The 15716-nt window shown below is 41.3% G+C and overlaps 1 protein-coding gene and 1 non-coding gene across 2 annotated transcripts; both read left to right on the plus strand.

Annotated features, from left to right (window-relative positions):
• The first annotated feature begins 4920 nt into the window (after nt 1-4920).
• Nucleotides 4921-10239, plus strand: LOC133927201 (peptidyl-prolyl cis-trans isomerase CYP59-like). Its single transcript, XM_062373556.1, has 14 exons — nt 4921-5183; nt 5861-5965; nt 6309-6426; nt 6536-6586; nt 6683-6774; nt 6903-7002; nt 7490-7609; nt 7707-7784; nt 8036-8082; nt 8171-8226; nt 8794-8834; nt 9069-9174; nt 9316-9445; nt 9530-10239. The coding sequence occupies exons 1-14, from the start codon at nt 5086-5088 to the stop codon at nt 10062-10064; spliced, it is 1677 nt and encodes a 558-aa protein (XP_062229540.1). The 5' UTR covers nt 4921-5085; the 3' UTR covers nt 10065-10239.
• Nucleotides 10240-10644: 405 nt separating this feature from the next.
• On the plus strand, nt 10645-10763 carry LOC133927892 (U5 spliceosomal RNA). The gene has a single exon (XR_009911385.1). It is a non-coding gene; the product is annotated as a U5 spliceosomal RNA (small nuclear RNA).
• Nucleotides 10764-15716: the final 4953 nt, after the last annotated feature.

Consider the following 15716-nt stretch of genomic DNA (forward strand, 5'->3'; position numbering starts at 1 on the left):
TTGGCAATAAAGACACATAAATCGTATACAATAAGACAAGTACATTCCACCATAACCACTTAATTTAGGAACGGTCTTCAATAGCCCTCTTTTGCTTGTAGGTGCTATCTCTGAAATATAGAGTGGGACGATAGTTATTGCCAAACCAATACCAAATCCACTCATAAGCCTCATAAAGAGTAGCAGGTATATGCTCCAAATCAGTAACATGAATATTTAACCAAGGAAGTATGAGATTGCCGAAACAATTAGCATCTTTCATCTGCCAAGTATGTCTACCAATAATCAAGAGAATGTTGTGATTATCATCGCGCCAATAAGCCCAATCGCCACGACAAACCCCTGGATCATTGGCATGCTTTGTAGGTGTAACTCCTCCTTTATGTAGAACATAGTAGATGCGATGCTCGCATTGTCCCACTCCTGCAACATGTTTCTGATGGATACCATGGCTACAACAAGCACCGCATCATTATTGCATAATCTAGCCATCCTCGTTGATTTGTAGATATTGAAGCCTCAAAGGTAATCTAGTCTGTTGAACCAGATCAAGGGAGCACACAACCCTTTAGTCAAGGGGCGGCTATTCCACAATTCAAGCCGCCATTTGCACTGCCCTATCATGCAAGCCCGATTGCAGCAGTATTGGCGGTAAGGCAACGCCTGCATGCAATAGGGGTGCGAGCTCTCTATTATGAACTCGATTGAACAAAAAGTCAGAACCCTCTTAGGCAGTTAAACCCTTGCCCCTTTTTCTACTCTCTCTATTAGGAGCCTAAATGAGCACTCAAGGTCATAGAATGGCTTATCTAGTGACAAAGAATTGCCAAGACATTTTAGGGGATTTTTGCACCAGAATTAGAGTAATAGGATGATAAATGCAACTATTCTATTTGTATTAAAGCATTTGCAACTTGAGGTGACTTGTGAGGGGTTTTTTTTTTTGCAATTTTACTAAAGTTTAATGGAAAACTAAATGTGTCAATACCTTGCAACATATTCTAATTATTAACCACTATCGAGCTTGTGCCCCCTTTGTTAATTTGCTTGCAAATGCTGCTGCATAAATGATTCTAGTGTTTCAAAAATATGATACATGAATTTAAATATAGAACAATTGTAGGACACAAAATAATAATAGAAAAATATGCTCATAGATCATTAAAAAAATATGCTCATAGAAACCCACAAAATGCATTTTTTTCCTATAACTTACAACACTACTTAGTTCAAAGATGATGCTTTAGAAAAAAAAAAACACATGCTGCAAACCATAGTTAATAGGCCAATATCCTTGTGCTTAATGGATTGACCTAAAACAAAATGTTGTCTTTCTTATAATCATGCCCTCTCCATTTAAAGCTTACCAGGTGTCACGGATAATGATGAGAAAGAGTGTGAAACGTGCAACTTGGCAAAGTAAGAAAAGATGTCATGTTGCCATGCTTTATGGCAAAGTAATTAAGGAAAATTCTAGAGATAGGTATTTTGGCATGGTAGAAAAAAATCTAGTGTATAGATAATAATAAGAAAGAGTGTGGACTGTACCACTTGGCACAATTGCAATGCTCATGAACAAGTATAAATAGAGGTGACCTCCCTTCTCGTCACCATGCCATAGTAGCAAGTAGATATAGAAGCCATGGCGGGTAGCAACATGAAGAGTGACATGCCTTAGGATGGCATGAGTAGATAGTGGTAGGAGTAATCACGTATAGAAGTGTAAGAGTATTGTGTTGTATCAATTTATTAGTAACAAAGTGTTGGTTTCAGTGTGGTCTCTCCGGTGTAGGTTATCGACTTCGTGGGTATTAGGGTCACCCTGACTCTAACATAAAGAAAACAATGTTATGAGCCGGGACGGGAGATTGATTTCATACCTTGTGGACAAGACTAAATTGAATTTTTGATGTACAAAACAACAAGTTCTCCGTTTTCTAGTGATTTGTGCAAAACATCCAACATATACTGTTGAAATATTATAATATATTAACTAATAATACAATTTGTGCATAATTGTTAACAAAAAAAACAAAGTCACTATTGTCCTAAAAAATAAAGGAAAGAAAAGAACTTTAATGTACAATGTTTTAGATATACAAACAAGTTGAATTGAGAAGCTCTCACTTTGCGGTGCTTCAGTAGCCGCCAAGTCACTGTTATTGGTTCCGGATGCCTTAAGTGCCTCGCTTCTGATTGCAGTTTAGAAAGTAACTTGATTGGCTGATCATAAGACCACTTCTTAGTATCATTATAGAGACTTTTGTATGCTATAATAAGAGCTCGTCAGTTTAAATAATAAGAGTTCGTCAGTTTGGTCAAAAGTGTAGCAACTACAATTGTCGGTGACATGGGATCCGGGGGTCCCCGAGTCCTGAGGTCAGGATAGCGCCGTGCCACATGGCGCCTTCCCTCGAGGACCACCTCCCCGAGGGCCCGAGGGAAGCCAGGTCCAGGAGGGGATGCTCGGGGCTAAGAACAGTTGGTCCCCGAGTACCCATAGTGCCCCGAGGACCTGAGAAGAGCCAGGTCCGGGAGGGTCTACTCGGGGCCAAGAACAGTTAGTCACCGAGTACCCAGAGTTCCCCGAGGACCCGAGAAGAGTCAGGTCCAGGTCCAGGAGTGGGCGCTCGTGGCCAAATACAGTTGGTCCCCGAGTACCCAGAGTGCCCCGAGGACCCGAGAAGAGCCAGGTCCAGGAGTGGGTGCTCGGGGCCAAGAGCAATTGGTCCCCGAGTACCCAGAGTTCCCCGAGGACCCGAGAAGCCCCATGCCGGTGGACCCTGCAGGGACTCCACGATGAGGTGTCGATCGGTGGGAGGCCCGATGCTGCATTTAAGGGGGAGCGTGGACGGTCACATCCAACCATTCTCCCCCACGCCTGTCGTACTGAATACATTAGCCCCTGTCACAGCCTGACAGGAAGGCGTGGGCACAATTAATGCGGCGGGTCCCATCGCATGTCCCTTCGTGGGGCCCATGAAGGAAGACGGCTTGAAGATATTTTCGTTGGGCTTGAGACTTATCGCCTGTCGCCCTGTTGCATCAGAGCGTGTCAGACCTACTCTGACCAAACGGGCATGAGAGGGTACTCAGAGGCTGGCCGGTGGACCCCCCTGCACCTGCTAAAGTTGAGACGTGAAGACCGATGGGACCATCCGAGGGATGCATTTTCAACCCTCTGTAACATCAACTGTAGACCCATGATGGTTGATTTTCATTTATTGTTTACGGGAACTTGTGCCCTCGTTCTGAGCACTCTCTGGAGGGCCTCCCCCGGTAGATGAAAGGGGGAAGCACTTCGTAGAAGCGACGGACAGATCGAAGAAAGGAAGCTCAAGACTTCACACAGCCGATAGAACAGCAGCACCTTGTAACACAGAGAAAAACGAGAGTGCTAGAGATCCAGAGAAAGGCATTCGAAGAGCATTGATAATACACTAGACACACATGAGTATGATATTACGCCTCCGTGTGACCTGAACCTGTCTAAATCCTTGGTGCATTCATTACTACTAGCCAACGACGATTCATCCCGCCTAAGTCCCACACGCATTAACCCTACGTACGAGGTAGATCCAGGACCAGCCCCCCGACCGAATCTCAAAGGGGGTCCCTCAGGATCCCCGCTTACGGTGTTCATCCACTGACAATAACGAAGACAGGATGATATGAATCGAGATAGTGAATAATAAAAGAAAACATAAACTACTAACTAGAATTAAAAATATTATCCACACCTATAGTTTATTGGACAACCATGAATACCCGCTGGTAGTGATTTCAGTATCCTAGTATAGTAAGGGGCAGCCTCTTCTTATCCGTGTCGCGATGACCAAACTCCATAATTAGTGTGACTAGACTCCAACAACCGCCTCCAGGTTGTCCGCGAAGAATTGTCGGAGCGAGTCCGGTGACCTCTCTTGAACCCACCTACCAAAGTCATGAAATCACATAGCATAATCAACAGAGCAGCGCGAGAGGCAAGCAAAGAACCATGGGTGGAGGCCCAAGCAGGGGACGATGGCTGAGTGATCCTCGGCCAATCTGCTTCACCAATTGCTAGTCTTTTTGCACGCATCAAGTAGTGGAAGAACTAACGAGAAGCTATCTATTGCTCGTGCTCCTATAGACGAGGTAGTTGGAGCGGAGCGCAGCGTTGTCGGCTGCTTGTCAACTGCACATGGAGCGGAAGGAGGCGACAAGGGCCTGGCTTCTTGCCGACCCTTGCACACGAATGAGGAGTGGTGACTTGGCTTCTAGCTAGCCATCGCCGAAGCGCATACAGGAGGGCCGACATCACCGTGGTCGGACGTGGTGACCGTTCCAGATGACACGTGGGAACGACCAAATGGGTCGATCTTCCCAGGAAAGAGGCAGACGGTTTCAAACCCACCATCTTAGATGGCGACTAGGGCCTCGATCCTAGATCAGAGCTGCCGATCCAAGAACCGCTCGATTCGTCATCATGTGGATCTATCGGTACAGATCCTCCCGCCATCACCCGCGCCGCGCTAAGGCTCACCAGCGTCACACCGTCACGCGATGGCACCGCACACGACTCCTGACACCGCCCAAAGCCACGCGCAGCCGTGCCGAAACAACTACCGCGAATCATGCCCCTGCGCGAATCACGTCAGAGGTAGAAAACATAGCCTGGGGAACACAAGTTGCGCAGCTAAGTGGGGTTTCTCTGTTTTTTTAACGATGGTGCGAGGGGAGGATTCGGCTGGTTTTTCCAACAATGATGGTAGAGGACAATGCACGAGGAAAAGTAACAAAGCTCCTCCGTTATACCATAGAGATTTAGATAGAGCAACGTCGAATGGCCACGTCATTTCGGCATGACGTCGTGGCTGGTTTGCGCCCGATCCATCCGTTCGTGCCCGAGTCGGTCTGGCGGTCCATCGCTGAAGGGCCTATTTACTCTGGGTCGCTAGACGAGCCTCCCCTCCGCGCCGCCCTTCTCTTCTCACGGCTCGCCCCTCCTCGGCGGAGCTCCGCGGCGTCCACACCTCCTGCAGGGCCAGAGCTTAGTTTCGCCGCCGTTCGCTCGCCGCCGGGGAGAAGGGGGAGTTTTCGGAGATGTCGGTGCTCATCGTGACCAGCGTGGGCGACATCGAGGTGGATCTCCACACCGACCTGTGCCCCCTCACCACCAAAAACTTCCTCAAGCTCTGCAAGTAAGCACCCCTGCGCCTAGGGCTTGTTCTATGTCTCGCTTCGTTTGAATAGTTAGGGCAACGCGGTTTCGAAGTGATGATTTATCCTATATCGAGCTATTGAGTAGGCGAATTTGGCGTTGCAGGAGCACGATTGGTTTTATTGTATTGTTAGAGTTGTGCGGTGTGGATTGTCTGTTAGTTGATGGAGCTACTTGATAGTGTGATCCTGGATCTATTGCTGATTCACCTCTAGTACTTCTGTACTTGTCGTATATTATTTTCAAAAGTTCGGTCAATTCCTTCTTCTTTTTTGCGATCTAAAAGTTAGGTCAATTCAACTACATCTGATAAGGCCGAGTTGAAATTAGGTCAATTCAGCCACTGCACCTTGATAGGACTGATAGAGACACGCCTGCGATTTTAGGGGCCATCAGAGGATTGATTTCTGATGCTTAGAGTACTTGCCATTAATTTCTATGACATTCTGGGAGCTGAATTTAGCTTATACTGTGATTCCTACATGTTTTCTTCCATCTTATATTCAATTTGTGTCATTGGTGAAGTGTTCCAAGATTAAACGTCTGGTTGCTCTTTTGTTATCACAGAATAATGGATGATACCAGTTCATGAACCTGAGATGATTATTTAAGATAATTAGGGTACTGATTTGTTGCTCTTATACTTTGACTTACCAGAATGAAGTATTACAATGGGTGTCTGTTCCACAAGGTGGAGAAGGATTTCTTGGCACAAACTGGGGACCCAACTGGAACTGGGACTGGGGGTGATTCTGTATACAAGTGAGCACTTCTTTTAATTAAATTTCGAAATGTGTCTTATTCATGCCATTTACTTCCCATCTGAAGTTCTGTCTCCCTGTTTTGTTTGTCGAATTGCTGAGCTCTGAACCATATATTTGGCATCCTGCATCATAGGTGAATTGCTGAGCTCTGAACCAAATATTTGGCATCCTGCATCATAGGTTAACTGGCACCTTTGATGATTACCATGCATGGATAGTCTTGATAGGAACCTTCTTATTTCCTTGTTTCTGTTTCACATGTGGTCAATAGTGATTGCTAAGATATCTCATTATTACCAATTGTCATATACATGTCTGAAAACTATATATTGTTTCCTCAGATTTCTTTATGGTGATCAAGCTCGATTTTTTGATGATGAGGTCCGTCCAGAGTTGAGGCATTCAAAGACTGGAACTATTGCTATGGCAAGTGCTGGTGAAAATTGCAATGCCTCACAAGTACAGTACCTGCCCAACCACTTTGCTTATCAATAATTAATGTTTCATTTTCAGGATCTCATTTCTGGCTCTAACCTTCCATTAATGTATTTATTTTTCATGTTTTTAGTTCTACATTACCTTGCGGGATGACGTGGACTACCTTGATGATAAACACACTGTAAGTAGTACCTTATTCCATTAACTGATAGATTTGTTCTTATGAACTGAATTCCTTTATATGCAATGATTTGTTTGTTTGTTCTGTGAACCATAGGTGTTTGGGGTGGTTGCTGAAGGTCTCGATACACTGACGAAGATAAATGAAGCTTATGTTGACAATAATGGAAGACCATTCAAGGACATAAGGTTCAGTATTGATTAATGCCTTAGTTACAACATAAATACCAAAGTTCACTTCTTCTCCAGCATCAGTTTCCTTCTTCGTTGCCTTTTCTTTCCTGGTTGCTGACCTTTTGCAAAATAATTCCTGGCAGGATTAAACATACATATGTCTTGGATGATCCTTTTGATGATCCTCCTCATCTCGCTGAACTTATTCCTGAGAAATCTCCAACAGGAAAGCCACGTGATGAGGTAATTCAAGTATTCTAATCGTATTCGTTTCAGTAATATGAGATGATGAGTCAAAATTCACCAATCTTAATCACAAACCACAGCTCACAGTTTTTTTCCTTTTTAACATCCGTTTAGAGTTATGTTGGCTATCAAGAATTTCTATATATTTTTCCATGTACCTGTTTTTAGTTTTGATTTCAAATTTCAGTCGTGGCAAACTGGCAGTTAGTGAGTGTACTATTATTTTGTTTTCAACTATTTCCCTTTATTTATCTGTGGACCTGTTTAGAATTTTGATTTGAATTTCGGCCATGGCTGTTATTTAGTGTGCATTCATTTCATTTAGGATTGAAATTCCCCCCCCCCCCTTGGTTCTCTGTATACTGACTTGCGCTACAAATTGGGCATGTTTCAGCCCTATGAAAGAGGTCATGTCTTGAATGCCATAGCAGTCCTGTCAACATGAATATGTTATGATATTCTCATGTTCATTGTGAATGCACAGATTGCAGAAGAGCGCTTAGAGGATAGCTGGGTCCCTTTAGACGAAACAGTGGCTCCTGAGGAACTCGAGGAGATGATCCGCTCTAAAGAAGCTCATGCAAATGCAGTAATCCTTGAGAGCGTAAGTGCTGGTGCCAAATCAAAGCAGCAGCTTATTCATTAGTAATTTAGTACTGATACCATGTTGTGACTGATTAATAACTTTTGTTTGTGCGCAGGTGGGAGATATTCCAGATGCTGAGATCAAACCGCCAGACAATGTCTTATTTGTTTGCAAACTCAACCCAGTAACACAAGTTAGTATTTGTTCCTAATTGCTTGCCTTTAAGTTTTCCACTTCTTTGGACCTTTTTTTAATGTATTCATCCTTATTTGGTGGAATTATCTACATTTCCACATCTCTTATTCATAGAAATGTCTTTTTCTAATTCTGCGGCTACATTGCCGATTATTTTAAAAATCAGAACTGAACTTATCAAATTCTATAGGCCTTTAATGTTGGCAACTTTGCTGAATAAGTAATTGTGTAACTTTCATCATTTTGCAGGATGAAGATTTGTATACAATTTTTTCTCGTTTTGGAACTGTGACATCGTGAGTGTCTTTCTTAACTCTAATTAATGTGTGCATCTCCTTGTTTAATCTCTTCTTTCAATTCCATATTCCTAATTCCTGCTTGCAGAGCTGAAATAATTCGTGACTACAAGACTGGAGATAGCTTATGTTATGCTTTTATTGGTATGTTTTATCCCTAGAAGACTTCTTATTTCTTACTATGTTGACATACTTTGAGAAGGCATGGGAGTGTTACAAGTACCATTTTGCTATTTGACTAGAGCATCCTAGTTCCAGTTTGTTCATTGCACAGTTGTATGGCCTTAGGTAGCTGCCCTAGGCATGTGTCATCCTTTCCATCAGCTGTGTTGCACATGTATGTGTTAGTCCTCTTAGATCTGTTATCTATGAATAGGCAACAACGATTGCTGATTGTATAATGGCTAAACAGGAGGTGAAAGGACAACAAATGTTAAACAGAAGAAAAAAAAAGTTAGTTACTGCACATCCTCTAAACTCTAAGGTGTTGTTTCTGTTCTTTTTTAAAAAAGAATAGAATCTGAGTCTCCATTGCATGCTCCTAAGAAGTATAAACCTCCCATTGTTTTCTCTTGGTTCCAATTGGTATAGTGTGAGAGACATGGTTGGTGATAATATCTGTGAAAGAACTTTTTCCACCTGATTAATTATGCATAAGCTGAGTGGCCTAATATGACATGCTAAGAATTTCTCTTGATGGTCTTTTGTCAGAATTCGAGGCAAAGGAGGCTTGTGAACGTGCATATTTCAAGGTCAGTAACTCAGATTCCCATGTGACTGTGTTTAAAGTAGTACTATTAGCATTTGTTAGCTGGCATACTTTAGTGATTACTCTTCACTAGTGAATGTCACATTTTTGTTGGTGCTTTGATAGAATTTTTCCTTAGGTTTGTTTATGCCCAACGATTACTATATTGATTCTCATTTGGTATTTCCTTCATGAATAATCCCAATAGAACATTGCTTACCCTGTGGTATGGTTGTAGATGGACAATTGTCTGATTGATGACCGGAGGATCCATGTTGATTTTAGTCAGAGTGTTTCAAAGCTGTGGGGTCAGTTTAGGCAAAGCAAAAAAAATGCAAAGAAAGGTAAGGTCCTAAACCATATTTCCTTTACCATAATCTTGTTATATTGCTCTATATCGATCGAAAGTTATGTAACTTCAGTTTCTCATCCAACCATTCTCTTGATAAAACTTATATGTATGATTCCATTGTTCCTAATTGCAGATGGGTGCTTCAAGTGTGGTGCCCCTGATCACCTAGCCAGAGACTGCGACCAAGATGAACAGAAAAACAAAGGCCCAAATTATGTTTTGAAAGATGAAAACACACAGCGTGGTGAGAATCACCGTCGAAGGTAACTCTCTACCCTTCTTTCTCCTTCCGCACAAGAATCTTTGAACACTATCTCATGCTTTGATAATCCACTCTCATTTTGCAGCTATGATCTAGTCTTTGACGAAGGCAGTGCTGAATATTCTGATAAGAAAGATAATGAAAACGGTCACAGAAGAAAGATTCAAAGAGTAGATGATCAAAGATCAGAGCTACCACCTCGGGGTGATCATGATAAGAATAACCGTGAGAGAACTCACAGTGATGAGAAAGGAAGTAGGCGTGGCAAAGATGTCGACAGGAACCGAGGTTGGAAACATGATGACTACCACAGTTACAGTAGATCTGGTGATCGAAGCTCTGGTAGATACGATGATCGTGATTATAGCAAGCACCATAGCAGCAGCAGAAATGGGAAGGGTGAGGAAGATTACAGACGTGGGGATAAATCTGATGGTGAGCGCCGCCATAGAGGAGATGATGGCCATGAAAAGAGTGATCGTCACAAGAGAGATGAAGTTGGCCACAGGAACAGGAGCCCAGACAGTAGACATAGAAGAGAAGACGGAGGACGCCACGAGAGAAACCAACACTCTGATGATAGGTCCTGTAAGGAGAGAAGGAACAGGGATGGTAGATAGATTTCTGTACGACTGTCAGTTTTGTGTCGCTTGCTTTCCACCTATGTCGCTACAAACTGACACATAAACATGTATTCTTAGCTCAAAATTTTCTTAATGTAGGAGCTTGAGTGATAACGAATATTTGTAACGTACAGATCTCTTTCGGTCCTTCCTGTGGCACGTTTGCTGGATATTTTGTTGTTGTGCGGAGGCGACACTGCTGATTATAACTGTCTAGTTGTACGCTTATCTCACGAGTAATTGACGTGACATACCAGTGTGGTTAATCCATCATATTTTTCTCAACACGATTGGTCAATCCACCATTTGCGTCGCGATAATTTCGTTTGTTTCTGCACGGTGGAATTTGAGCTGCAGGCTGCTTCCACTTCACATACTAATGTTGCACCGAATCTTATTGGGCTACAAGACCGGCCCTGCAGCGCCACCAGGAGTATTGTATTACGAGGCCCACGCGGGAGGGTGTTTGCAGCTGCACAAGCAGGGGATGGGTGATAGTCCCACACTGCTGACCCATCGAGATTAGCCAACCATTTCACTTCTTATGGGTTGGCAGATGAAAGCTTGAAACTCAAGCAGCTGCGTGGTGAGCACAAAGCGAACTATTCTTTCGCCTTTTACTAAAGAATACCGTGTGCACGTCATAATAAGCAGCATACTCTAGTTTTTGGAGGGTGCTTTCTCGTCAAGGAGAGAGCGCCCAACAAGCCTATGTTCAAAGATTGGAAAATGTTGTTGTACTATCTTCAAAGATTGGAAATTGTTTTGTTTTTGCAAAAAGTACATCGGTTGAGCCTGGGCAGCTGCCCGAGGTCGCCGGACGGTGGCTCCCTCACTGCAACAGAGCATCGAGAACATATGGGCATAACCCATTGCTGCGAACGGTGCAGCAAGCAGGGGCAGCAATCCAGATCCCAGAATCCTATCTGCCTATGAACGCTTCTCTGCTTCCACGCCATCCGCTTCTATATTTCCCACCACAGGAAATAAATTTTATGCAAAGGTGCTAAAAATGTCTCCTCTGCAGCATCACTAAATAACCGTTACCTGTCCTTAATATGGATCTCAAAGTAGTAATGAGATTCACTCAACGCTAATCATATATATCAAATAATAAGCATACATGATAATTTGTTATTTAGTTAAGACCTACCGCTTTAAGATCCATATTGAGAACAGGTGGCGGCCATTCAAGTGGTGCTATAAGAGGAGGTGTCTGCAGTACTGCTACATATAATTTATTTCCTCCACAGATTTCGACCAACCACTGGGATTTTTCATGAACCATAAGAACTTATTTAACTAATTATGGGAACTTTTTGTCAATACCTTTGAAACTTATTTAACTAATTATGAGAACTTTTATCAATATCTTTGAAACTTATTCAACTAATTATGGAAACTTTTTCATTAACCTTAGGAACTTATTCAACTAATAATGTGTCAACGATTTGTAAACCACCGATCTAACGAACTTATTGAAGAAATAGAGGATACTTTGAGTAGACGAATTACGGGAGAACATATGAGGTTTTTATACATGTTCGGACCTCCTTAAGGATAATAACTCTATGTCATGTTTATCTGGTATTGATATGAGCTAGTTATAAGGAGGTATGTGGCTATCCTAGATTGATCTAAACCTAGTCGATGACTTTCTTACTCGGTTTCGGGTGTCTTCTAGTCTGTCGAAAGGTTTGAGTGGCTTCTTCGACTTCTATTAGCTCTGGTTTGACTTGTCCTGGCTTGTCCTCCGTAGAGCTCTCTGGTTCTGTATATATATGGGGGTATCATACGTCATTTGGAGTCTTTCTTCCCGTTCTTTGAGATAAACTTCTCTGTTTAAAGGATGTTTTGGGTACTTACGGGCAGTTTCCTTTCATCTAGAGATCCCCTTCCTGAAGATAGAGATATGCATCGAGAATTATGGAAAACCCTGATGTGTCTAGATATGGTAATTATCTAGTAATCATTGTCACGCCCTCCCCCTATCAGTGTGTGAAATGAGGCTTTGGTGGATCAAGTACATGGCCAGCAAAGATAAGCTTTTTGTTCAACTGCATCATCGAGTAAGACTCGAGTTTCCGATTAGGATGATATGTCTAATCGGGTTCTCTGGGTTCTCATATTATCTATTCGGGGTTCTGAATGCCTTCGAGTTCTCAAGCGAGTCCTCGAGAAGGTGTTCCATCCGAGTAGGTTTTCTGATCAGCCTGAAAATATCATCTCGTCCTTGCAAAATGACAGGGAGGAAAAGATTTTTCGTTGGCTGGGTTTGGAAGTTGGATCATCGTAGCGGAAGTTTTATGTGGTGGTGAAAAGATTCTTTTCTTTTTTTCTGGCAAAAGATCATGATGACATTTTGAAACTAAGCGCATTTGTTAGTGTAGTGTAGCCCCGCATGCGCTGGAAGAGATCCCAAACAAAAAATATGATGGGACATCGGCACAGAAGGTCATAGTTTTGAGTAGTACTCTGAACTGTTGCGGTGGCTAGTCAGAGAATCACCGAGTCTACTTGTGCTTAGGAACAGAAAGTTATTCTTTTGTTTGTAAAAAATGAAAAAAAAAAGAATATAAATGAAAACGGTGGCAGTTCTTGGGAACTCAATACCGAGGAGATACCGATAACCTAACATGCTAAGTGCTATTTGCTTTCCCCTCTGGCTAGGGTAGAATGATTTCATCACTAATCGAAGAGCTTAATCAGATCACCCCTAGGTCCTATGTGAGTGGGAAGCGTCGTAGCCCCCGAGCACTCAGGGACGTGATAAGGAACCTTTATCACATCTCGCGAGGTTGTAACTTAGAACATTGTCCTCATGTCAAGGAAGTCGCTTTGGCACATGCATAATATATTGTTGTTAGCTCTTGGTATATTGTATTCATCCAGCCCCGACTGGTTATCTCGGGAAAAAAAACTCAGATAGACGATTAAAGATAATAAGATAAAAACTAATGACCGGCCATTATGAATCAGTCGATTGGGGTAAGAGAAAATAATTGAGTGCTCATACTTCCCCTCTGGTCGAGTGACCTTATACGGGCTTATCCAAGTGCGCGCGATAGGTAAAGGTACCGGATTGCAGCTTACCGTTGTTGTACCCATTATATGGGTGCCAGATGTTTACTTTAGGGAAGACAAAAGGAACACAAAGAGATTCAAGTGACCTTATGGAAAATATGAATCTTTACTAGTGTAAACTTACTTTAATACTTACATATAAAACTTTTGGAGTTGATTGACGTTCCAAGAATTATTTAAGACTCCTCCATCCTTTATTGCTAAGAGACCCAGGGTGAGTAGACTCGACCATCATGTAGAGAACCTCCCACATCGAGGATAGCTTGTTGCTGTTACGTTGGCTCTGAACAGGTAGTAGAACCAGGTTCCCGGTTTGGAGGGTTTATTTTTCTTCATATTATTGTGCTCACCTCCTTCTAGTTTTCCTATATTTGTTCCCTTGCAAGTTTGCAAGTTTTTCGATTTTCAGATTTGATTTGGCTGAAATTTCAGCATCTTCTGATGTCATTCTTCTTGTTGCTAGAAGCATAAAATTCGCATACACACGTTTATCTGGAGTCTTGAATTTTCTTGCCTCTAGACAATCAACTTGGAGAGTTTCGTTGCTCGGTGTTCATCTTTTCTTTTCTTTTTTTTTTGCAAGTTGTGATCTTTCGAGTGCTGAGACACATGGATTAATCTTAAATGGAACATATGGTTCACATATCATCCGTGGATCCATGTTGCCTCAATTTTCTCTTATTAAAATTTCTCTTTATTTTTGCTTCCGCTTGAGTTTTGAGGTGTGTTGGGTGATCCAAATAGGAGAAGGCCATCAATTTTTTAAGAAAATTATTGAGGCACCTATTCACCTCCAACCTCTAGTCACCAATCTCGTTCCTACAATTGGTGCTCATAAGCTTAGCCAATAACTCAGTTCAACACTCCAGAACCAAAAATATAGATGTGAGATTTCACTTCATGAGATACCACAATAAGAAGTGAGACATTGAGTTAAGCTACAAATATACCCTACACCAGCTAGCCGACATCTTTACCGAACCTCTAGATACAACAAGGTTTGCTTTTCTGAGGAGAGAGCCTAGTGTGTGCCATCCCTATGGCATTGTGTGAGTGGGAGTTACCTTTGCATATACTCTATCTTATTTTTATTGCATTTGCATTGCATAGCTTTTTGTAAAATAATCATGTTAGCAAGCTTTATTTATATGTTTTTTGCACTTTCTTGTACTAGTTGTAAATATGTGTTAAGTGTAACTGATGTATAATAATTTGTGCAAGTTTAGACTCCTATTGAAATATGGTATAAAATTTATTGAGCAAGCTTGTCTTTTCTAAGAATAAACTTGAAATGTGAACATAATCTTTTATCACCCTTGAGTATTTACTTTAGCTTGATCAATCCTTAAATTAGAGCTACTTCTATGAAAAGCTTGTGCTATGCCGCTTTATTTAGTTTAGCAGATTATGGATATTTGACCTTTGTCTATGTAAATGTTTAACCCATGATTAACCTTTGGAAGAGCATGTGCTCTTTTGTGTCGCAAAAGCACAACTTGTTTGGCTTTGTGAAAAATTACCTATTTTGAATCTTATGTTGAGTTAATAAAATCAATGATCAAGTTTTGAACTAAAATTGAATCCAATATGGTGGCTTAAGGCTTCATGTGGTTTGCCAAAAAATTGAACCCATGGTTACTTAAAACTCACTTGAGAATAGTTAAATGATCAAATGAGAATGTTAACTTATGCTTTTTAATATGCTAAGAATATTTTTTTTATGTTGTCAAACTAAGGCTTGGATTGATATGTGGGTGTTTGCATAGCCTGTCAGATTGAACTTGGTTGCCTAGTTTGAACTTGACATAACACTAGTTTCTCTAATCTTTGTATTGATCATAAAATTGTTGATACTTTTGTGGTAATATCTTTTAGATAATTAAACAACATGATCAAAATTTGCTTCACTCCCGGTGCTTGTGACATGAACTCACTTTAAGACTTTGTGTGTCGTTTGAGTTATATCGTTTACTCTTCATAGTGCTTTGAAATTTTATTTGCATTTTATTTGCACATGTTTGATATTGTCTTGTATCCTTGATGTTTGGATTGCCAAATAAGGAGAAAATACGTTGAACGATATTATGCGAAAATATTCAACAAAAAGGGAGAAAATTGCATTTATCTAGAAATGAAAGGGGGAAAATGAAAAATGTGCAATCATCAAGGAGAAGCATGTTTTGGGGGGTTTTGAGTTTTCTTGCTCTTTTGAGGTTTTTGGCTCGCCTCTCTTAGGGATTTTGCAACTTTTTTATGTCAAGTGATATATTTTGCTCTTTGTCGAGTTTTTGTCACTTTGATGAGTTTATCTTATTTTAATTTTTTCAAATCAAAATCTTTGTACTTTGAGAGTTATCAATGCACTCATCAAGTGAGAGATTGAGAAACCAAGTTGAAATTTGTTTTAATTTACTTTTAATGAGTGATTAACATTAGTATTTATTTCATTTGATGTTCTTCGATTTAGCGTGAACTTTGATGTGATTTGAGTTGATTTGGGATTTTATTTGAGCATATTGATTATGGACTAACTAAAATTAGAGTTAAAGATATGTGGTTGCTTGT

The sequence above is a fragment of the Phragmites australis genome, chromosome 8 (genome assembly GCF_958298935.1).
Source record: "Phragmites australis chromosome 8, lpPhrAust1.1, whole genome shotgun sequence".
Taxonomy (NCBI): domain Eukaryota; kingdom Viridiplantae; phylum Streptophyta; class Magnoliopsida; order Poales; family Poaceae; genus Phragmites; species Phragmites australis.